We start from the raw sequence: 23,718 nt of genomic DNA on the forward strand, positions 1-23,718 counted from the left end.
TAAAACAGATGTGAGAAAAAGCCAATTTTTCAAAGCTAGGTTTTGCAGCTTCTTGTTTTTGGCTTTTTTCACCCAAAACTGTGAAAAAAAACAATGTTTACCAAACACAAAAACAGCTCTCAGCTTTTTTTTATACTAGTTTTTTTTCAGAATCACCTTAGTACCAAACCAGACCTTAGCAAGAAACTCACTGTGAAACTCTTGTTCGTGTCAAAGCTTCTCAAATCGGTGGTTTACGTCCGAAATTCATGAAAAGAATGGCATGGCTAAATTCGTGGTGGTGAGGCAATCACGATGGTCATGTTTAATGGTCAAAACTGGCTGCAAACAGTGATGGTAATGATTTGTTGTAGTTCAGTCCAGAGAGAAGAGAAAGACATACTAAGAGAAAATTGGAGAAGAAGGAGAAACACGGAGAGAGGGACAGAGATAAGGCATGGGCCTAAGTGGCATGAACTCCAACTTCGAAAAATGATAATACCAAAATGTGTCCAAGCAGATGTGAAATTAATTTTCCCTTGACGTTTGTGTTTCGTAAAATCTTCGTTGTGGCTTTAAATTCAATGTCACTTGCGCTCACGCGTTCGTCTTGTCGAGTACTATAAGGATACGACAAAAAAGAAAACAAATTATGGACTAAGCTCAAACGTCTACTAGGATTCTACTAAGCCCAACATGGGTTTTCTCGTCAATTTCCACCTTTGGGAATTAAAATTCATTAAATTTTCAGAACGAATCATCACATTTACGATGACTTATGCTAACACGTATTGTGATTGTATTTGATAATATGTACTAGGTACAATTTTGTTCTTAATTTTTTCAACTAAATGAAGTATCAAAATCAAATTATAGTTGTTCAAAAAAAAAAAAAAAAAAAAAAAAAAAAAAAAGAGTCGCAATTGTTGAAGACCGTTGTCAACATAGACAACGACTTCCGCTCTTCTGGTCCGGCGGATGAACGCAAAAACGACCCGCGAAAAAAAAAAAAGAAAAAAAAAGAAAAAAAAAAAGGGAAATCGACGACTCATAAGCCAAACGTACGCTTCGGCTCTCGTGTCAGAAACTCAGATCCAATTCCAGCTCCCCCCTCCCCCAACTGTATCTTCCTCCACACTCCTCTCTCTCTAGCCTCTACATTTCCCCACTCTTTACTTTTCCCTCATTTCACTTTTCCTGTTTACCAAACACACGCACTCTCTCTCTCTCTCTCTCAAAGCTAAAACTTGGTGGTTGGCTCCGCCTCCATTTCGTTATCATCAACTCCACCTTCGAGTCCACTCTCTCTGCAACCAAATTAAAGTGTCGGTGGTGGGATCGGATTGCATTGGTTGTTTCTCTCTCCTAAATACTTATTTTATCTCTATTACTGCAATTTCTATAGAGATTAATAGAAATTTTCGGCTCCTCTGCACTTTCTGCTCTTGGGATTTTGCTCATTCATGCAATGGTCACCTGGTTAGTACTTAATCTGTTGATTTTTTCTTTTGGGTGTAATTATTTTTGTGTTTTGACATTTGGGTTTAATCCGTTTGTTTGCATGCAACTGGTTCTGATTGGATTGAGTGTTTGTTTGGATTTTAGAGAGGCAGCAAGTGGGTTGGAGTGGTTGGTTGGGGAGGTGAATCATGGACCACAGGCCATGGCTTTGGAGGAAGAAATCTGCAGATAAAACCAATGCAGCTGCAGCAGCAGGAGACAAATTGAGTGTCTCAGTCAAAGGAAATGAGGAAGAGGTACACATTTTTCCTTAATTTTTATGTCAAAAATCGTAGTTTAGTGAAATTCATGATGTTTTATTCGAATCTACATCACCTATAAGTAGAAATGTAAATGGTTTGTCATATGCTGTTACGCTAATCTCCCCTTACACTTTTGTAAGGTCCAAGATCGCTCTTGGAGATTCACTTGAAAGATTCTGAAAATCGAATAATTTCGCGCAGTTGAAACATTGCTAGATTGGCTTAAGGAAGTCAATTATTGTGAAGAGAACTTGTTATGCATTACATTAGTAAAATATATAAACAAGAAATTGTTGGAAGAGTGAGCTATTGAATAATTGCGTAGAGCGATTCTTTTTTGTTTTAATGTATATATGTTAAATATATTTTGTGGGGTTTTGATGATCAGAGAATAGAGATTTTACAGGAGAGGCTGGTCAATTTTGACAAGTAAAATTTTTCTTTTAAATATGTTAAGCCTTCAACTTTTAGATCAATTAGAAGCTTTCGTGAAAATATTTTTGGAACTAATCCTTGGTAAATATGCAAGTGAATCCTGGAAAAGCACTAGCTATGTGCAAACTAGTGCTTCTTGGAGGAAGCACTTCAACTGCTTTTGGAAAAAAAAACATTTTCTCTAAAAGCGTTTTTAGTCATTTTAAAAGGAGTTCCAAATGAGTACTTCCATGCAAGACCTGTAATATATCTTAAAAGTTCAAAAAAAAAAAAATGCTAGTGCTAAATTTTGATATCAATAAAGTAACTACTAATACTGTGATCACATTTTGTTGATATATTGAAACCCAAAATAAACAGGCCCTTTAGACTTCTATACAGTCGGGTGAGTGAGATGTCGTTTTAGAAATTCCTATTTTGTGATACCAAGATGCAAACTTGGACAAATTGGTCTCATAAGATTTAAAATAAATTTTTTGAAGGCAATTTGAAATTTTTATCTTAACTATAACATACCTTTAGCAGCCCAGAATTTTCAGTTTTCTCCTTTGTCAGAAATTAGCACTAGAGAACGACACTAAATTGACCCGATCATCCAATCACAAACCATATGATTGTCAACCAAAACGTCTTACTGCATGGTAGTTTCCAAGGGATAGCAGATATGCATCCCCTGTGTAGCTGTGGGGATTAACAAGTTTTAGACTTTTGATGATCCTAACCAATCAACTGCTGTCAAATAGTTTTTCCTTGTAATGTGGACAGAAGAACTGAAAGTTTGATTTCCTGCGGGAGTAATGGTAATTGGTTACCATCTTTTACAAATGTTTATGATGCCTGTTGTTTGAGGTTGATAAATATGTTTTTATTGAGAATTTTGTTTTTCATACAGGAACCGTTGAATGTTCTTGGAGGCGTTAATGGTACTAATTTTCAGCTTACTCTGTTTTCTTTATTTTTTTTTTTTAGATAGAGGCACTTCAGGCTGAGAAGGCAGAGTTGGAGAATAACCTGAAAACCCTCAGTGATAAGCTTGCTTCAGCTCTCTCTGAATGTAACAGTAAAGATGCACTTGTGAAAAAACATGCCAAAATGGCACAGGAAGCTGTTCAAGGTAATTCATGGGTTGAAAAATTGTGTCGGAAATTTCCAATAATCTTTGCATTTTATCAGTATATCATTTTTCATGTGGATGTTTTATATAGGCTGGGAGAAGGTAGAAGCAGATGCGGGATTTCTGAAGCATGAATTGGATAAAGCTTTCCAAGTCAGAGCAGCTGGCGAAGAAAGAATAGCTCAATTGGATGGTGCCCTCAAGGAATGCATGCAGCAGCTACGATTTGTTAGAGAAGAACAAGAACAAAGGGTTCACGAGGCTATGATGAAGACATCAAGAGAATTCGAGAAATCGCAGGTAGTGTTGGAGGAGAAGTTAGCAGAGGCCACTAGAAGGGTTTCTAAAATCGGTGCTGAAAACACCCATCTAAGTAACGCTCTTTTAGTGAAGGAAAAGTTGATAGAAGATTTAAGAAAACAATTGACAAAGGTGGAAGCTGATTTCAATGCACTCACGACTAGATTAGAATCCACTGAGAAAGATAATGCTTCTTTGAAATATGAGGTTCGGGTGCTCGAGAAAGAGCTTGAGATCCGGAATGAAGAGAGAGAATTCAATCGTCGAACCGCTGATGCATCACACAAGCAGAACTTGGAGGGTGCAAAGAAAATTGCAAAGTTAGAATCAGAATGTCAGAGGTTGCGGCTCCTAGTCCGGAAGCGGTTGCCAGGCCCTGCTGCTCTGGCAAAAATGAAAATTGAAGTGGAAATGCTAGGACGGGACTCTGTTGACATGGGGAGGAGAAAGTTGAATGACTCTACAGTTGATAACTTTCCTGAGACTCCCAACAAAAAGGTTAACATTTTGACGGAGCAGTTATATGCTATGGAAGAAGAAAACCAGACTCTCAAGGAAGCACTCAATAAAAAGATAAATGAACTCCAGTTCTCTAGAAACATGTATGCCCGTGTAGCTTCTAAATTATCGCAATCTGAAACACCACATGAAGAATCGTTAAAAGGCCAGGAAACCATGGAGTCAATGAGGAGTAGTCTTATGTCACATGAAGTCTCCGTAGCATCTATGTCTGATATTGGCAGCGATGATAAGGTTAGCTGTGCTGATTCATGGGCATCTGCCTTGATTACGGAACTGGAGCACTTTAGAACTGAAAAACAAAAAGGGTCTCTGACAAGCAAAACTGTCGGAGCTTCAGACATAAATCTGATGGATGACTTTGTTGAAATGGAAAAATTAGCAGTTGTTTCTGCTGATAAACAAAGTTTCAGTTCTCCTGTTCCTTCAGTTAAGGCATTTGTTGCACCCATGGAAACGGAGTATTCCTCCGAACTTTTGGGTAGCGAGATGGTCCCTATTTCTGACAGTGAGTCAGGCTTCATTATGTCAAACAGGGAGACCAGGTTTAACAACATTGTCGATGGCAAAGCTCCTCAATGGGTTGAGGATATGGTGAAACTGGTGGTGGAGCACAACCGTGTTGCAGGAAGAAACCCTGAACAGATACTCGAGGATATAAGAATAGCTTTGGCATGTACAGAAGATCCAAAGCCATCTGAATTGGTTAATGCGAGGACAAATGGAAGCCATTTTGAGGCATTGAATCCTTCCTTCGTTAAGAGCTGCACCTCATGGAAAGGTTCAGATAGATCTCTTGTAACTGATTCACCCAGAGGAGTAAGTGATGTGGACATCTCAAGCTCACAGAAGAGTAATCCGCAGTTCCAGCAAGATCTGAGTAAGTCCATTTGTAAAGTAATTGAGCTTATTGAAGGAATCAATGTGCCATCTCCAGAGTATAACCCAGAGAATGGGTCCAGGAAGGATGGGAACGTGTCCACATATGTAAATTCGGAAAACGCAGGCTACATAGTTCGTGTTTTCCAGTGGAAAACTTCTGAACTCGGTGATCTTCTACAACAGTTTGTTCATGCGTGCTATGATCTATTGAATGGAAAGGCCGGTCTTGAAAAATTTGCCCAAGAATTAACTACAGCTTTGGATTGGATTTTAAACCACTGCTTTTCGCTTCAAGATGTTTCAAGCATGAAGGACGCAATTAAGAAGGAATTTGATTGGGATGATACACGAAGTGAAACTGAAACAGAAGTTGGAGTAGTTGGTCACTTTTCAAATGGCCATAGTATACAAATAGAAGAGCTGCAGGCCAATCTGGTCAAAGAAAACAGAAAATTAAAGAACGAATTGGTGAATTTAGAATCTGAAAGGAGAGAGTTGGAAGGGAGACTTCAGTCGGCTAGTGATAAGAGCGAATACCTGATGAACCAGCTCAAGGAATCTGAAAAAGCTATTGCCAGCTTGAGAACAGAGTTACAAAGTTTACGAGAGTCAAAGGAAATCGTTGAAGACCAGATTAAAAATCACCAGGTGATGAATGAAGATCTTGAAACGCAGCTTACGGAGGCCAGAGTTGAATTAAGTGAAGCTCGCCAAAAGTTTTCGTCCCTAGAAGTTCAACTGATGAATAAAAAAAAATGCTGTGCAGAGTTGGAGGCTACATGCTTGGAACTACAGCTTCAGCTTGATAGGTACATATGCAGATTTATACACACACACACACACACACACAGTACCACACACACAAATTACAGCTTTAGTTACTTACAATTTAAATTAATTGAGGGATTCTATGCATCAGTGTGAAGAAGAAAAGCTCAAATTCTGATCTCCATCGGGAGGAAAGGCAAGCCCAAAATGTGAGTCAATATCCTCTTATTGTACGCACATTTACGTTTGTTTGAGAATCTTTAATTTCTGTTTCCACCTGCACTTTCATTGCGAAATAAAAACCATATCTTAATAGTAGCTTCTTGCGGGTGTCATATACTAATAGATGTACAGTGAAACAATAGTCTCATTAGAAACATCATTGAAAGTGATCGACTTAATTGTGGACTCTCTCTCTCTCTCTCTGTCTGGGTAAACGGAGAGTTCATTTTTGAAAGAAAACAACTACAAGCAAAAAATGATTCTATTGTACTTTCTTGTCACTCAGCTGCAATATTACATGATTTACTGTTTTTACAGTTCAAAGAATTGAGAATTCTGATTCTTTACTTCTGATATTAAATATATATATTTTTTTTAATCAAAATTTCAGGATTGGGATATAACAGCTGCTTCAGAAAAGTTGGCTGAATGCCAAGAGACAATACTTAACCTCGACAAGCAGTTTAAAGCAATGGCTGCACCAAGGGAAGCAGCTCTTTTTGACAAGGTCATCACTAATCCCACTGATACAGATACCCCCACAGCCAAAGCCGGAAGCCCAACCCCACACAAAAACAAAAACCAACGGTCCTCATTACTAGATAAAATGTTAGCAGAAGACGGTGCTGGCATCAAGGAGTTCACCTCTCCAATTTCAAAAGAGGTTTCGACTTCCACATTCAGTACTAAAAGGGTAATAGAGCCCCTCGAGAATATCCTTGTTCTAAATAGTAAATATCAGGATGACAATGCAGCTGTTGGTTCATTAGCTATAGTGCCCGGAAAGAAACTGGGAGGTGGGAGCTTATGGAGAAAGCTAGTGTGGAGAAAGAAGAAAGGTAACAGCCAAAAGGCACCCCTTTCGATAGCCCCATGACCAAATCTCCATCATATGATATCGCGATAACGTCGATGTTCCTTGCTCTGTTGTGATGGCAGTTCTGTTTGGTACGTCCCTTGTATTTGGAAATAATGAGGTTATGGCTGCTGTTGGTCATTTGAGAGATACTGGAGAATGCGTGAGTGAGGTTGTGTATTACTGCTGTATATACATATTGTAGGAAACTCAGAATTTGAAACAATTTCGGCACGCGAGAAGTTTGACATTTTTGTATACCCTCATCATGTATTTCCTAGTTTTGTACACGTTTCCCAATAAATAAATATGGATTTGTTGTGAAATAACTGTTTGGAAGAGAGAGTAGAGAGTGGGGGCAAGAGAAGAGAGAGCAGGGGTTGAGGAATTCGGTGTGTAATAACTTATGCCTAGTGTCTTTATATATATGATGAGTTTTGGTTTGCCCTACAAGTAGTACAAGGAAAGGATCTTCAAGATCCTATAGGTTTTCTACTTCTAGTTTACACAATCACACTTAAAATACAACATTGTTTACAAAACTCCACCTTGAGTATGTAGAACTTTAGAAGTAGTCGAACCAAGTCTTCATGATTAGAAGATGGTGGTTATTGTCGTCAGTTCTCGTTCGCCACATGCAATGCATACACGAGTCTCTAAGTAGAAATGCATACAAGGATAAAGTTTTACCAAAACCTGGCTACTGTAAACCTAGTGGGACAAACTTGTAGTTTAAGAAGAAAAAAGTGAGTTAATGCAATATCGATACTTGACATCTTCAAAATGCATTAATTAGTAGAAAATGCACACAATGTAACATCCCACATCGCTCAGGGGAGTGGATCATCTAAGCCTTATATGTATATTCCCATCTCTACCTAGCACAAGGCCTTTTGGGAACTCACTGGCTTCGGGTTCCATCGGAACTCTGAAGTTAAGCAAGTTTGCGCGAAAGCAATCCCAAGATGGGTGACCCACTGGGAAGTTCTCGTGTGAGTTCCCAGAAACAAAACCGTGAGGGTGTGGTAGGGGCCCAAGTGGACAATATCGTGCTACGGTGGAGTCGGGCCCGGGATGTGGTGGGGGCCTCGGCCGAGACTTGAAAATTTGGTATTAGAGCCAATCCCTAGCCGGAAGTGTGCCGACGAGGACGTTGGGCCCCTAAGGGGGGTGGATTGTAACATCACACATCGCCTAGGGGAGTGGATCCTCTAAGCCTTCTATGTATATTCTCAACTCTACCTAGCACGAGGCTTTTTGGGAGCCCACTGGCTTTAGGTTCCGTAGGAATTCCGAAGTTAAGCGAGTTCGGGCGAGAGCATTCCCAGGATGGGTGACCCACTGGGAAGTTCTCGTGTGAGTTCCTAGAAACAAAATCGTGAGGGTATGGTCGTGGCCCAAAGCGGACAATATTGTGCTACGGTGGAGTCGACCTCGGGATGTGGTTGGGGCTCGAGCTGGCATGTGACAATTTGGTATTCACACATTCCACATCACCACACTTTATGACTTCATCACCTTCCAAGTGTTGGCTAGCACAACTTAATTCGGAGTCCTAGTAGACAATCCGGGTCGGGATGTGTCAGTTTGGTGCACACTTTATGGCTTTGTCACCTTCTAGGTGTTGGCCAACACAACTCGATTCGCAGTCCTGGCGGATAATCCGGGTCGGGATGTGTCAGTTTGGTGCTAAGATGTCGGCCAACACAACTCAATTCGGAGTCCTAATGGACAATCCGGGTCGGGATGTGTCAGTTTGGTGCACACTTTATGGCTTCATCACCTTCTAGGTGTCGACCATCACAACTTGATTCGAAGTCCTAGCGGACAATCCGGATCAGGATGTGTTAGTTTGGTGGAAGGTGACGAAGCCATAAAGTGTGGTGATGTGGAATATGTGAATAAATTTAAACCTAAAAGTGCCTAACACAAGAGTGCACTGTGAGCAGTAATGAACTCATTTCACACATGACGTCAGAGCATAAATAAGGTACAGTAGAGTGGATTGAAAATCATACCGTCGAAGGTAATCTCCAATACCAAGACTTGCCCCAAATCCTTGTCGATACCAAAAGTCTACTACTAGAACCTGAGGTCCGAGCTACGATTCCCTAGCATGAATATCGAGACATCACGAACGATCTTTACCTAGAACAATTATTCAGTCACGTCTCAGAACTCTTATCAATAGAACATGTAACTTCCATAAAACACATCCCAAGGACGTTCTAGAATGATTTGAGACCCATTGACCAAAAGTCAACTGTCGGTCAAAGATCAACGATAGGGTCCACAACCCTATGTAGCTCAATCCGGAAGATCCGCATCACGGATTTCCATTCCGTAACTCCAAAGATCCACATTGTGCTTCTAAAACATCATGCTAAAGTTTCATTACGATCCAACGGTTGGATCTCCGCCAATTGCCAATTCAAGTGGCAGTCAACATTTTATTTTACGAATTTACAAATCTAATTCGGGAAGATCTGTAATACCCTGAAAATTTAAGTACATGAATTAAATATTCATAATTATGAATACGTAGAGAAAATCGAAAGTAAATCGATTTATGGTTATGGAAATAGAATTGGGAAATTATTACAATTAACGTAATTGTAGTATTGAGCTTTTATTTGATTTTTTGAGAATTTATAGTAATTGATGTGAGTTAAGTTTTAAATTAAACTAGTTACGAAGTTTAAAGTTTGGAAATTAATTATTTAAAATTCCTAGACCCTTTGAGGTCACATTTATATGCTTGAATAGAGCTCGATCTCACAAACGCGTAGGAACAAACCGTTCATGAAACGGTGTTTTAACAAAGAAGTTATTAACGTTTAAAGTCGAGGATAAATTGATAATTTTAAATATCTTTAGAAGGCTCCAAAAAATCTGGAGCCATGTGAAAAAGCCATGTGTGTGGCTGGTATGAAAGGAATAAACAAAATGGATGGTTGTGCTTAAAAGAAAAGAATAGAAAGGAGAAAAAGGAGGAAAAAAAATAGGGGAAGAGGACCTATGGGTGGGGAGGGGGGTGGGTGGGGTGGAGAAGAAGGGAGGAAAAATGAGAGAAAGAGGGAGCGGGGGATCCCGCGACCCGGGTATCCGACTCGACCCGATCGGCCTTCTTGTGTTTTTCCGGTGGGATTTCGCCCCTTTTTTCGATGAATTACATCAAATTAACCATTGTAAAACCCTCCATAACTTTCCCTCTTCCTACTACACCTCAAAAATCGTGGGATTTGAGCTTGAAATGGGTAGAAACCGCACGGTGGGGTGCGCCGGCTTTAAGTTCGAATTACCCAAAATTTGAAACTACTCAAGTCCAATTGCACCACCATTAGACTCCCTTTGAGGTGTGGAACAAAGCCCAAAAATTTTTAGGGGCGTTGGAGTTACTTTGAGGTCGAATTGAACACACCCAAATTCAAGGGTTTCCGGTAGTTCGTGGCCAATTTGAGGTGTTTCCTGGCCAAATTGGGCTTGGCCGTAGGTATGAAAGTTGTTCCTCTCACTGAGATCTACTTTCATGTAAAATTTGGTAATTTTTGGAGATAGTTGATATTTTCCGGTGAATCGGGGCGACCGACCACCACCAGTGACGGCGAGTGGCCAGGGAGCCTACGCCGTATTTTTAGGCTAATTTTGTTGTTCTGGAATTAAATTTATTAAGCATTTAATGTAATACACTTGTTTGAAGCTAGATGGTAATGTTAGTTATGTGTAGAAATATCAAAGTTTAATTGAATTGGAATTTGTGAACTATGAATAGCTTGATCCCTATTTAGGGTACGTAGACAGTCTAACAAGACGTTAGATGCAGCCATAATACCAGTAAGATTAAATATTCGAGAATTAATCTTTGAATTAGAGGGTGCTTGATAGAAGAATTTGGGGAATTAAGTTGATAACTTAATTGATTGTTATGGTAATTAAAAACATGGTTAATTTTATAGGAATTAAATCGGTTGGAGATTTAGAAGTAAGATAAAAGAAATAGTAGCAAACTAAACAGGAGTTTAGTTTGGGCCTATCACTAATATTATTATTTCTCGAAATAAAGCAAATAATTCGGGGCGAGGCGTGACAAGATCCGTACGTCAGATTTCCAATCCGTAAGTTTCTAGTATCCTCAAATATTACGTACTATATTGTATTAAAGTTTGGTGACGATCCAACGATCAAATTGTCAATTCACATAATGTTCAAATAGCGGTCTTTATTAAAACTATGTTCAAATGATGAGATTTCATCAATCAAACTTCACCTATGGAATTGAGGTGTCAAATTTAGCTTAGAAAGGTCAGGGGATGACTCGACTTATGCGCCGCCCCGATTCGTCGGAAAATTCAACTATCTCAAAAAATTCTCAAAATTTACAGAAATGAAGATCTCAACAAGTAGAGCAAGTTTCATACATGTGGCTAAGTCCAATTTGGCCGGGAAAAGCTTCAAATGCCAAGAACCTGTCTGAACCCTAGAATTTGGGTGTTCTTCAATTCGATCAATCTGCAACACCACCGCCCCTAAAACTGTTTGGGCTTTGTTCCTGACCTCCAGAGAAGTGTTTTGGTGGTGGTGATTGAAGGTAAGTATTTCAAAAATGGGTGGATCGCCACCTAGTACCCAAGAAGCCGTGCGTCGGCCTTCAAGAAATTGGAACCAAAACTCTTTCTTTTTGGGCTGAGATGGTGGATGGGAGGCCACTTGAGTGATTTGCAGGTGTTGGATGGTGGAGATCAACAAGAAAAATGGCGGAAATTCGCTGAATTTGGGTCGGGTGGTGCACGGGTGTATGGACTGACGGAAAGGCTGGAGCTTCCCTTTTTTTTTTTTTTTTTTTAATCTCCTGATTTCTGATTGGTCTTCCCTTAATTTGATTGGTCCATTATTCTTTGCTTAAAACTGATTGGGCTTTCTTTCCCACAAGGTGGAAGTTCAAATAATTTATAACTAAACTTTAAATAACCAATTTCAAACGCCCGTAACTATACCGTTATAATCCGGACTTGCAAACGGTTTTCGCCTATGCGTTCGTGGCAATGATTACTATGCAAATACTTCAAAAGAATGACTCATACATCTCTCTAAACAATGCCCAACGGAAGTCAAAATCCTTGCCTTTAGGGCATTTTCATCAATTCACGCTTTTAAAATTTATAAAACGTAAAATTAGGGACGGGTTGTCACAATCTACCCACCTTAAAAAATTTCGTCCCCGAAATTTAAAATCACTTGCTACGCATTAAAATACTTAAGATAGAAAGAAGATGTATAAATAAGAAATCAAGTTAGAGCGGCTGCATAAAAGAGAATGTCATTGTGTCACGATCAGAGTGCAGTGATTCCTCTTTCATGCCTCCAAACTCAAACTTTCATTCTCCTTCAGTATAATACTATAATACAACACTTTTATAAAGTAGAAAGTCAAAATAGGTATATAATAACATATGCCAAACTACATGTAATTAGTGTAAGACTTAAAATAATTGCACTGAAATCCAAACTAAACATAAAAAAAATTCAACTATGCACTCGTTGCATTACATACTCCGAAGATATGCATGTAACATCTTTGGGTCGAGCCCAAACAATGAATAATTAATTAAATAAGTAAATACAAATGCTAACATAAAATGACTTACTTGTCTACTTGCTTAACGAACCCAACGAATAAGTTATTGATATTACGGTCTGCAACCCGAAATACCGACAACTCACTATTGTCTCGATAAGCAAGTAACAAATTTCCGAGGGTGCAATATTTTGCTCACGCACTACCCTCACGGGTAACATCAACAATAATCATAATTTCTATATCGTAACCTCGATCATTCAAATACCTGTTCACAATACTCATTTGTCAAACATGTTCCGTGCGCAAAATCTCTATACCAAGGCTCAAACAATACCATAGCCAAACCAGAAATGTAACTGCAGTTACACATAACTCTAACCAAGGTAAGTGCCTACCATGACTGGCTAAACTGTAAAATATTCAAAAGCAATATGTCCTTCAATATCCGGATAGTTCATTCAGACTAACCATTAGTCTGAGGATGAAATGTGATACGTGACAAAGCTTAATGCATACGGCTTTCAAGAAGGCTTCCCAAGACTTGGAAATGAAACATGTGTCACGGTGAGATATAGTAGCGACATACACACCACATAACCCAACAATGCAGTTCATAACACCATAGTGAGCAGGTTCATATTGAATTTTCCCTCGAGTTTAGCAAAACTACACCAATCACAATCAAGAATTTGAAAGTCAAACAAGTCCAACAAATCTAGAATACAAGGAAACTGAAATTAATGTATGAGATCTCGCTACAACGGTAGCTTCTGAAACATTCAATCACCAACGATTAAGATTCATTTAGCAGAGTATTTGTTGAGTGATTGAGAATTTAATGTTCACGACTAACTTTCAATGTCCTAGCAACTCCTCTAGACGATTTGCTTGTTTCACAAAAATAATACAAAGTGTAGTAGGGTAGACATGGACCCCAAAATTGACTAGAATACCTTTCAACACAAAGAGATGAATATGGAATCCCCATTAGAATAGAAGCTAGTCTAAAAATTCGAGAAATCTGATAATCTCACGAATGAGGAATTTTACCAAGTGGTCAAAAATGTAGTCCCTCTAGACCAATGAAAAGAAAATGGGTTATCTTGTCAAGTTGATTTATAGACATTGAAACATCATCATCATCTCCACATGTACAAGATACCTCGTACCGAAAGTGTATGATTATATTTCCCAACTCCATTCATATACAAGAAGTGATTATAACTATTCATACCATTTCTTGATATCTCGCAAGTAACATCAAAACAATACATGTGAACTCCAACTGAGGTAGGATAGGACAAGCTGAAAGTGTTCAAGTATACATATGTTTTTTGCTGCATTAAATAGTAATTACATTTGCACAATCGGGATAATACACAATAGTGCAATTGTAGAAGTTGATTTAGTTATTCCATCATCACTATTAGAAATTTTGGCTTAACTCAAATGAAGATGTTTGAGAAATCTAAGGTTGGTAAAGGTTCTAAACACGTTCTCACCAAGAAGTGTCATCCGATATTTCAAATGAATATAATAACACTTGACTCCAGTCATGAATAAGATGGTTCATTTCGAACGGTTTTAACCGTTGGAAAGTATAAACGATTCTCCATCATGCTGACTCAATACAGCCGAAACATCCAGAGAACACATCATCATGGGTTTTCAAATGATCAATGTCATCGAACGGTGTAAAGAAAAGGTAAAGTGACATAACAGTTCATTTGTCAAAACTTTATTCATAATTAACATCCCAAACCAAACTAATTTTCCTTGGTCGACAAGACCAAAGTTTGTCTCGAAGTTCACAACACTTTGTGAGAATTCCAACTTTCTTCCGCTACTACCTTTTTGGAGAAAAGAAAAGAATGTCATTTACGAAATCACATCTCCCAGGAGAAGTACCAATTTACACAAAAGTAATATTTTAAGGAATTTGATGAGAAACTGACTGTTGATAATTGGAGAATTTAATCTCGTTACTAGAATAGGTGAAATAGTCGTCTATAAGACTATTATGAATTCGTCAAACTACAAAAGGAGACTTGAGTTACAAAGGTTGGTCGATTAGACCATCAATTCAAAGTAGAGGATAACGGTTTTTAATCGTTATCCGAGGAGGTTGCCAAAATCTAGGTACGATCTTGAAGCTTAATCTTTCACCTTCGCAGAGAGGTTTGAGATTTCCTAGATAAGGTGTTTGGTTGGATAAATTCCTAATTGGTAAACTCTCATAACCAAGTTCCTCAAGATCGAAGTAGTCTTTCCAATGATGCAAGAAAACTAGTGTAGTACGAGAAAGTGGATTGATGGTGTAATCTACTTTTCGCATAAGTGGTATCCCTGGTAGAATTTTGATAAGTGACGCCAGAGATATGCGTCCTCAAATCAACTCCGACATTCCAACAACTAATTGGCCTTAAATGAAAGTCGATCATCCTCCTGAAGGTTCAAAATAATTTATAGTGTTTGAAGAGATTAGTTCCCTCAGGAACCAAAAGTGATTGTCCCAAAGTGTTCTCCCATCGAGTGCTACCACTTTAGCACCTAATTGTCACTTAATGATGTTTCTGAAATCTCAATGAAGTAAACTTCGCAGGAATTCTAATAGATGATATACTAACTGATGCTGGCAAGGAATCAAAACTATTCTTAGCTTCCATTCTCGGAAGGGTTGGTAGAAATGACTAAATGGTAGGAGAATTGGTAGGTAATTCTCTCGCGATGTACATCACTCGGTATAGTAACCCTGCTTTAGGGCTATCAACTTATCTCAAATCTACATCTTTCCTTGGCAAGGAAATTCTTTCCTTATAATTTAGAGGCATTCACCGAAATGATCTTCTAAAATGTCGACAAGTCGACAAAACTGCCTAAACTTAGGAAAAACTAACACATTTTTCGTATTTGACAAGGTGGCAAGATTCGGAAATTAGGTTCAAGAATCAATAATGCTTACATCACGTGTGTGATGAACGCAATACTACCCAACTTATGCTCTGATACCAAACTGACACATCCCAGCTCGGGCCCCCACCCGTGTGATGAACGCAATACTGCCCAACTTATGCTCTGATACCAAACTGACACATCCCAGCTTGGGCCCCCACCACATCCCGGGCTCGACTCCACCGTAGCATGATATTGTTCACTTTGGGCCCTGACCACGCCCTCACGGTTTTGTTTCTGGGAACTCACACGAGAACTTCCCAGTGGGTCACCCATCCTGGGAATGCTTTCGCCCGAACTCGCTTAACTTCGGAGTTCCTACAGAACCTGAAGCCAGTGAGTTCTCAAAAGGCCTCGTGTTAGGTAGAGATGGGAATATACATATAAGGCTTAAAAGATCTACTCACCTGGGGAATGTGGGATGTTACACACAAGGTATGACCATTCAAAGTGGGTGCCTCGTCAAAACATCGTCAAATTAGCAAAAACCCAGTGGGGAAAAATGCTCTTGATCTAAGGGAAAAAAAGTACATTAAGGACAAGTGAGTATATTTCGGGATACTCCCCTTGAGTTCGACAAAACTCCCTCTTGATAACTACAAGTGTTGCAAATGAGATAGGTCACGTGATCCAATACCTTGGTAAGCTTTTGGCAGGTAAACATCGGCATCGACTTCGTGAAGAGATCTGTGATGTTGTCTTGGGATCGGATTTGCTTGACTTCAATCTTCTGATGTTTTACTAGCATTGTTATAAAAATCTTTGCCTATGCGCTAGGCTACTTGTCACCACCCCGATCAATTCCTAGGCATTTGAAAATTAACCAACTGCACCTAGACCTGCTTAGGCGCCCATTTAGCCTACCTAGGCACCTGCTTAGGTCGTGACTCTAACTTAGATGAAAAATTGATAGCTTTCATTTTGCATTTTATTTTTTCACTAAATTGTAATAGACTTGTTGAATACTTGGATGAATACTCATTATATGCTTGTTCAACATGTTTTAATACTTTATAATCTATATGTCATTCTACTTTACAATTTACGGATCTCAAAGCAATGATGTATTTTTTTAAGAATATATATAATAAATTTACTTAAATCCGCTTAATTCGCCTAGGCCCCTACCTAGAACTTGCCTAGCTGCCTAGGTGCCATGCCTCAATCCGCCACCTGACTAGCGCCTAGTGTCTTTTAGAACCTTGTTTGCTGGTGAATGAAGTAGAACAGCGATATACTCTTGGTTTGACTTTTTGGGTTCGATATAAGTGGCAAGTCGTCATGGATCATTGTTAGGAACTCATCGATTGATAAAAATTCGCATATGATCCCAATGGCTTAGCAAGAGCTCTCACACATATTTGCTTATGTATGGCATAGTGAGGTGCAATGAGTTTGGCACAATATGAAGATTTAGCAACTAATGTCTATAATGTGGACCTTCAAAATATTGCAGTATTCCTTAACTGTTAAGACATAACTATTAAGAAACATGCCTTGTACGGGTCTGATAAGAAACCGGCGTCAGCATAACAAATAAGGCAAGCATTATTCTGAGGATCAGGGGTTGGATTTGCGTGGGATGCATATGGATAAGCCCGAATCCCCAATATCTCTAGGGTAGCGGAAAAGCATATTTGATGCCAATTTAATGGGAACATGTAGATGCAGTGCTGTATCTTTCCAAAAGATCAACAACGAAAGAGATGCCCTGCCTTATGCAATTAGCTGAGTACAATAAAGCGCAAGTTGAACTCAAATATGAAACTTTTGGTTCCAAAACCTGTATAAGGATCTCATTTGCATCTAGTCAGTATAGATGATCATGGGTGTACTCAAAGACAACACCTTATGAGGGTAGCTCGATTGGTTACCAGAATACCATGAGAACAATGCTCAAAGTTTAGGTTGAGGTAGTAATGAGTGTCTTCTAAGATCTTTCATCTCAAATTCCAACTTCAGGTGCAAGGCAAGTTTTTCATGTTCTTCTAGAGTTTTAGGAAGATTCATGCTATCAATAGAGACTGCAACCCTAGCAATTTTTATGGTGTACTGAAACTTCGGGTTCAAGGTTTAGTATGAACTTCAGGTTCATAATACCTTTATTTAAACGAAATACAAATATACAATATACGCAATTAAATTGACAAATATATAATCAATATTACAAGATATAATCCCCAGTTAAAGTCATTAATTTAATTAAGTGGATAACTTTGAATTCTAGGAAGTCTTCCAGACTAGTCATCTGGTGCGTTTGAGCCTCAGGCGGAATGGGTTGGTCTGTGGGCTAATGAAGGATACAGATGTGTGGGCTAGATAGCCTAATTCCAAAACCCAAGCATTTAATGCGACTGTTACTTTTGCACTGGGCCAAAGTGGCTGCAGGCCACAACCCAAAACAACAGAGGGGTGACACATGCCCAAATTTAGGCTCGGGTCATGGATAGAACCCGCGAGTTGACCCCTTTTAGAGGCTCAAAGGCCTTGGGTTTTTTGGGTAAGCATCAGCCGAAGTTGGGCGTGTCCCCTCTCCCGCCAGAAAAAAACAGAAAACCCACCCCTGCTACTGCCGTTGGGGTTCATAGGGATGAGCTAGAAGCTCAAAGCCGTCATCACTATTGTGCATGTTTTATCTGATGCTAATTAACTTTTGTTTTCTGGTCATGTGCTAAATTAACTATTTGCAAAAGAATCCACCGACCCACATATAGTTGTTGTCACGCGAGTTGCAACCAAAGCAAGTTATCTTAGCCATCTCGTCCTCCTCCTCCGCCTCAAGTATTCGCAAGCGCTGACAATTCCGACAAAGCCAAGTCCCTCACCAGAGCCACATCTCTCAAAAAGAGATCTGCGATGTTGTCTTGGGATCGGATTTGCTTGACTTCAATCTTCTGATGTTTTACTGGCACTGTTCTAAAAATCTTCGCCTATGCGATTGGCTGCTTGTCACCACCCCGATCAATTCCTAGGCATTTGAAAATTAACCAACTGCACCTAGACTTGCTTAGGCGCCCGTCTAGCCTACCTAGGCACCTGCTTAGGTCGTGACTCTCACTTAGATGAAAAATTGATAGCTTTCATTTAGCATTTTATTTTTTCACTAAATTGTAATAGACTTGTTGAATACTTGGATGAATACTCATTATATGCTTGTTCAACATGTTTTAATACTTTATAATCTATATGTCATTCTACCTAGAACTTGCCTAGCCGCCTAGGCACCATGCCTCAATCCGCCACCTCACTAGCGCCTAGCGTCTTTTAAAACCTTGTTTGCTGGTGAATGAAGTAGAACAACGATATACTCTTAGTTTGACTTCTTGGGGTCGATATAAGTGGCAAGTCGTCATGGATCATTGTTAGGAACTCATTGATTGATAAAAATTCGCATGTGATCCCCATGGCTTAGCAAGAGCTCTCACACATATCTGCTTATGTATGGCATAGTGAGGTGCAGTGAGTTTGGCACAATCTGAAGATTTAGCAACTAATGTCTATAATGTGGACCTTCAAAATATTGCAGTATTCCTTAACTGTAAAGACATAACTATTAAGAAACATGCCTTGTACGGGTCTGATAAGAAACCGACTTCAGCATAACAAATAAGACAAGCATTATTCTGAGGATCAGGGGTTGGATTTGCATGGGATGCATATGGATAAGCCCGAATCCCCAGTACCTCTAAGGTAGCGGAAAAGCGTATTTGATGCCAATTTAGTGGGAACGTGTAGACGCAGTGCTGTATTTTTCCAAAAGATCAACAACGAAAAAGATGTCCTGCCTTGTGCAATGAGCTAAGTACAATAAAGCGCAAGTTAAACTTAAATATGAAACTTTTGGTTCCAAAACCTGTATAAGGATCTCATTTGCATCTAGTCAGTATAGATGATCATGGGTGTACTCAAAGACAACACCTTATGAAGGTAGCTCGACTGGTTACCAGAATACCATGAGAACAATGCTCAAACTTTAGGTTGAGGTAGTAACAAGTTTTTTCCAAGATCCTTCATCTTAAATTCTAACTTTAGGTGTGAGGCAAGTTTTGCATGTTCTTCTAGAGTTTTAATAAGATTCATGCTATCAATAGAGACTGCAACCCTCGCAATTTTTATGGTGTACTGAAACTTCAGGTTCAAGGTTTAGTATGAACTTCAGGTTCATAGTACCCGTATTTAAACGAAATACAATTATACAATATACGCAATTAAATTGACAAATATATAATCAATATTGTAAGATATAATCCCCAGTTAAAGTCATTCATTTAATTAAGTGGATAACTTCGAAATCTAGGAAGTCTTCCAGACTAGTCATCTGGTGCGTTTGAGCCTCAGGCGGAATGGGTTGGTCTGTGGGCTAATGAAGGATACAGATGTGTGGGCTAGATAGCCTAATTCCAAAACCCAAGCATTTAAAACGACTGTTACTTTTGCACTGGCCCAAAGTGGCTGCAGGCCACAACCCAAAACAACAGAGGGGTGACACATGCCTAAATTTAGGTATCGTTTGGTATGCAGATGGGACGGGACGGAACGGAACGGGACGGGACGGGACGGGACGGGACGGGACGGAACGGAACGGAGCGGGAGCAAAAATATCCTCAGATGGAAACAAGGAGGAAGAAGAAGGAGACAGAGAGGTTAAAATTTTGTGTTCTACGGATGTGGAATGAGTCGTTCCAGGGGGTGAGGTGGAACGAAAATTCACCTAAAACTCGTCCCGTGGAACAGCTCATTCCACCCGTTTTAGGCGCACCAAACGTGGGACGGAACGCCTTGTCCCACTCTGTTCCGTCCCGTCCCACGTACTAAACGGTACCTTAGGTAGCGTTTGGTACGCGGACGGGACGGGACGGGACGGGAAGGGACGGGAAGGGACGAGACGGGACGGGACTGGACGGGACGGAACGGATGTTCTGTTTTATGTTTGGTACGCACAGGACGGTTGTTCCGTCCCGCGTTTGGTAACACATGGACGGAACGGAATCAAAAGATTAAAATGACTAAAATACTCATGTTTCGTCTGTTGTTTGGTACAATTTTATGTGCGGAACGGGACAATACTCATTTTTTTTATTTTTTTTTATTTTTTATAAGTTGTTCAAATTTGAACACTATTAACCATTATTTGTTTTTCTTGGTCCAAATTTTAATAGGTATATGTTGTGTTCCACATGCGAACCCCTTTAAAATTTGTAATTTTCCCTGTTTTCTACACCTCCATTCAAATTTTCAGCACAAACCCATCAAATTTTATTATGCAAATTGCAAAACCCACACCCCAATTCAATTTTTAGTCCCTAATTTTGGTCCTTTCAATTGTGGGTTGTTGTTGTTCAGGAAGTTCAAGTTCTACAAACATTAGAATTGGCCTTGTTTAGAAGGACACCCATATAAATATTCCCCATTGCAGGAACAAGGCAAACCACACAAGAGCACATGAGAAATGTTGAAAAATATATAAGTTTAATGATCATGCATATCGTAAACGTTTTAGGGTTTAAACATTTAGAACTTAACCAAAGAAAATGAAATATGCATAACTTAAACATGAAATATCTGAAATCAAACATTTGTCTTGACTTAAAAAACAAATAATGTCTTGCTAAAGCAATAATGAAAACACTAGAAGTTGATAAAGTTCCTTATACTAAAACCACAAATACTAAAACTCCAAATGCTCAAAGGCTCTCCATAAACACTTTAATGAAATCTGGCTTCTGTGAGTCATCCAAGGTGGTCCAAATACCCATCAGATCGGTATCTTTCACTAACTTCATTGAAATTCTTAGCACCTGATCGTATGGAAGACCCATGGCCTGAAGGTCAGAAGGTAGTCTAGCTTTCGCTTATCTAAAAGTAAAACTTTCACCTAATTTCTTCATTTCAGTAACAGCTTTATTCCAACCTTCATTGATAACAGATACAATATTTGCATCACCATCATTCCTACTCCTCTTCCTCTTCCTAACAGGTTGAGAAGCACTAGATGTAGCAACAGAAGGAGATGGGGTGGGTGAAAGCGGAGGCATATCGGAAGTCTCACAATCCTCACTTTCCAAACCCATATTTTCGATTGCATCTGCTGCTGATTCAGCCATACTACCCGTGGCTCGGTCTCTCCCAAACACCGTACATAACCGTGGATACAACGGGAATGGCTTATTTGGTTTGCAAGATGCATTAGGATGTTTCTACAATAACCCAAAGAAATCAAGGTTAAAACTTTCAAAGCAACTAATTGATAAAGAATAAGGAAAAAAAATTTACCTTCACCCACTCCTGTAGTATTTCGTCACTATCCACAATAACACATTTTTTCTCATCATCCCAACCAAATCCAGATGTATTCATCATGTCATATGCAGACGAATATTTTTCTTTCAGACGCTTCAATTTGTTTTGTATATGTTTCGGCTCTATATTAATGTCAGGAATCTGTTCCCTCATCTTGGAGGCAACCGTTACAAAAGTACCAGCCTTAAAACTACCGGTCTCACACCTAACACCATCAGCAACCATCTCCTCGAGGATGGTAAGTAGTACATCCTCCTCATGATCAATCCAATTACGTGAGGTGGCCATATAATCTATCAAAGAAGCCATATATTACATAAGTAACACAAATAAACATAGATATAATGAATAGAAAACGACATTCATGTGTTGTTGTTTCCATTGAAATCTTTAAATTAGAAACACAATCAAATGACAATGACTAAATTTATATTAGTTGTACTAACTACACCCTAATTTTAAAATTTATTAAAATTTAGTAACACAAATAAACATATCAAAGAAGCCATAACATCCATATAACTCCCAATTACCACATTACAATAACAAACATCTCAATAGTCTTGATGTTACGAATTTGCAAGCTAATTACAACAACTACATTGAGTCCACATCTCAATAAAAGACAATTACAACAACTACATTGAGTCCACATCTCAATAAAAGACAATTACAACAACTACCATGTCAACCAATTTTCAAGCCCTCCTTCCTCTCCACTCATCATAAATTTCTCTTGCAAGATCATCCCTCCATTGAGTCCATATCTGGCTTGACTCAACGGTTTCAATGTAGGCTAATACTTATGGTAAATCTTCCCCTATAGGTAATTCATCAAATGCAAGCCTTGCATTTTCCTCAGGATCAACTGCCATATACATTCTGATAAAATTATGAAGTAAACTACATGCGGTGATCATTCGTCCCTAAGTCTTGATTGGATAGTGGGAAGGACTTCGTAAGATAGCCCAACGTCGTTTGAGGAGGCCAAAACATCTCTCAATGACATTCCTAGCACGTGAGTGTTTCATATTAAAATATTCTTCATGATTCCTAGGTGCACATGAATTGTCTTCCCACTCTTGCAAATGGTATCTAGTGCCTCTATACGGTGCCAGAAAACCCTTACCATTCGTATATCCGGAATCAACCAAATAGTATGTACCTATATTAGTTGATAATAAATTTTAGTTGTTGGCCAACAAAGGTAAGGAAAAATACTAGATGCTTGTCTATCTTACCAGTTGGGACCTTGAGACCATTAGCTCTAGTAACAGCGTCACCAAGAACTCTCGAATCAGTAGCTGATCCCTCCCAACCGGATAACACATATACGAATTTGAGGTCGTGTGTGCATACGCCTAACACATTAGTTGCTATATGACCCTTCCTTGTTCTATATCTTGGTCTATCGACATCAGGCACAATGACCCCTATGTATGTTCCATCTAGCGCTCCTAAGCAACCCTAGACAAAAGAAAAACTTATATTAATTAGCAACTACAAATAATTATGTTATTAATGATTTTATTATGATTATTACCTTGAAGCATTTCCATCTCGATTCCGTGCAATCCTCTGGGATAGGGGTTGGTTTTGCAAACAACATATCTTGCAAACTGAGCAACGCACGCAATACTCTACGGACATACCGACTGATAGTTTCACCAGACCTAATGAATCTAACTTGCATTGACCTATTTTTATTGTGGTGAGCTAATATGTTAATAAAAGTAGCTACTTGCTCCTCTATTGTAACATGACCATCATCTACCAATCCACCACGAGTTTGTAGTAAATCACATAAAACTGCAAATGCATTCCTATCCATTTGTAGCTCCCACAAACAGTTAGTATCACTCAATCGCGTGATAAGATTTATTTCCTCTCTCCTAACATGAAGTCTAACAAATGTCCGCTGCTCTAAACTAGCTATTTTGCGCTGTCTCCTTTGTTGTTGTCTATACCTCAACAATTGTGCATTCATAGTAAAAACTTGTGCCATTATAATCCAAACGTTCAAAAGAACAAAGAATTGAGTCTCATATTC

General features: G+C 39.1%; 2 protein-coding genes across 2 annotated transcripts; one reads left to right on the plus strand and one right to left on the minus strand.

Annotated features, from left to right (window-relative positions):
- Nucleotides 1-914: 914 nt before the first annotated feature.
- On the plus strand, nucleotides 915-7,164 carry LOC137742880 (filament-like plant protein 7). Its single transcript, XM_068482825.2, has 6 exons — nucleotides 915-1,458; nucleotides 1,585-1,736; nucleotides 3,147-3,291; nucleotides 3,383-5,801; nucleotides 5,912-5,969; nucleotides 6,374-7,164. Exons 2-6 carry the CDS (start codon nucleotides 1,629-1,631, stop codon nucleotides 6,857-6,859), a joined length of 3,216 nt encoding a protein of 1,071 aa, XP_068338926.2. The 5' UTR covers nucleotides 915-1,458; nucleotides 1,585-1,628; the 3' UTR covers nucleotides 6,860-7,164.
- Nucleotides 7,165-22,199: 15,035 nt separating this feature from the next.
- Nucleotides 22,200-23,673, minus strand: LOC137720045 (protein ANTAGONIST OF LIKE HETEROCHROMATIN PROTEIN 1-like). The gene is made up of 3 exons (XM_088684997.1): nucleotides 23,212-23,673; nucleotides 22,910-23,135; nucleotides 22,200-22,833 (listed from the first exon to the last, which is right to left on the minus strand). Exons 1-3 carry the CDS (start codon nucleotides 23,671-23,673, stop codon nucleotides 22,595-22,597), a joined length of 927 nt encoding a protein of 308 aa, XP_088541123.1. The 3' UTR covers nucleotides 22,200-22,594.
- Between the last annotated feature and the right edge of the window lie 45 nt (nucleotides 23,674-23,718).

Source organism: Pyrus communis, chromosome 15 (assembly GCF_041283825.1).
Source record: "Pyrus communis isolate YQ-2024b chromosome 15, ASM4128382v1, whole genome shotgun sequence".
NCBI lineage: Eukaryota > Viridiplantae > Streptophyta > Magnoliopsida > Rosales > Rosaceae > Pyrus > Pyrus communis.

Bases quoted from the DNA above. Each gene is read 5' to 3' on its own strand.
- LOC137720045 (XM_088684997.1), bottom strand. From the start codon at position 23,673: ATGGCACAAGTTTTTACTATGAATGCACAATTGTTGAGGTATAGACAA. The intron at 23,136-23,211 runs GTAATAATCATA...TCTTTTGTCTAG, and splicing joins CGAGATGGAAATGCTTCAAG to GGTTGCTTAGGAGCGCTAGA. The intron at 22,834-22,909 runs GTAAGATAGACA...CAACTAATATAG, and splicing joins TGGTCTCAAGGTCCCAACTG to GTACATACTATTTGGTTGAT.
- LOC137742880 (XM_068482825.2), top strand. From the start codon at position 1,629: ATGGACCACAGGCCATGGCTTTGGAGGAAGAAATCTGCAGATAAAACC. The intron at 3,292-3,382 runs GTAATTCATGGG...TGTTTTATATAG, and splicing joins GGCACAGGAAGCTGTTCAAG to GCTGGGAGAAGGTAGAAGCA. The intron at 5,970-6,373 runs GTGAGTCAATAT...TCAAAATTTCAG, and splicing joins AGGAAAGGCAAGCCCAAAAT to GATTGGGATATAACAGCTGC.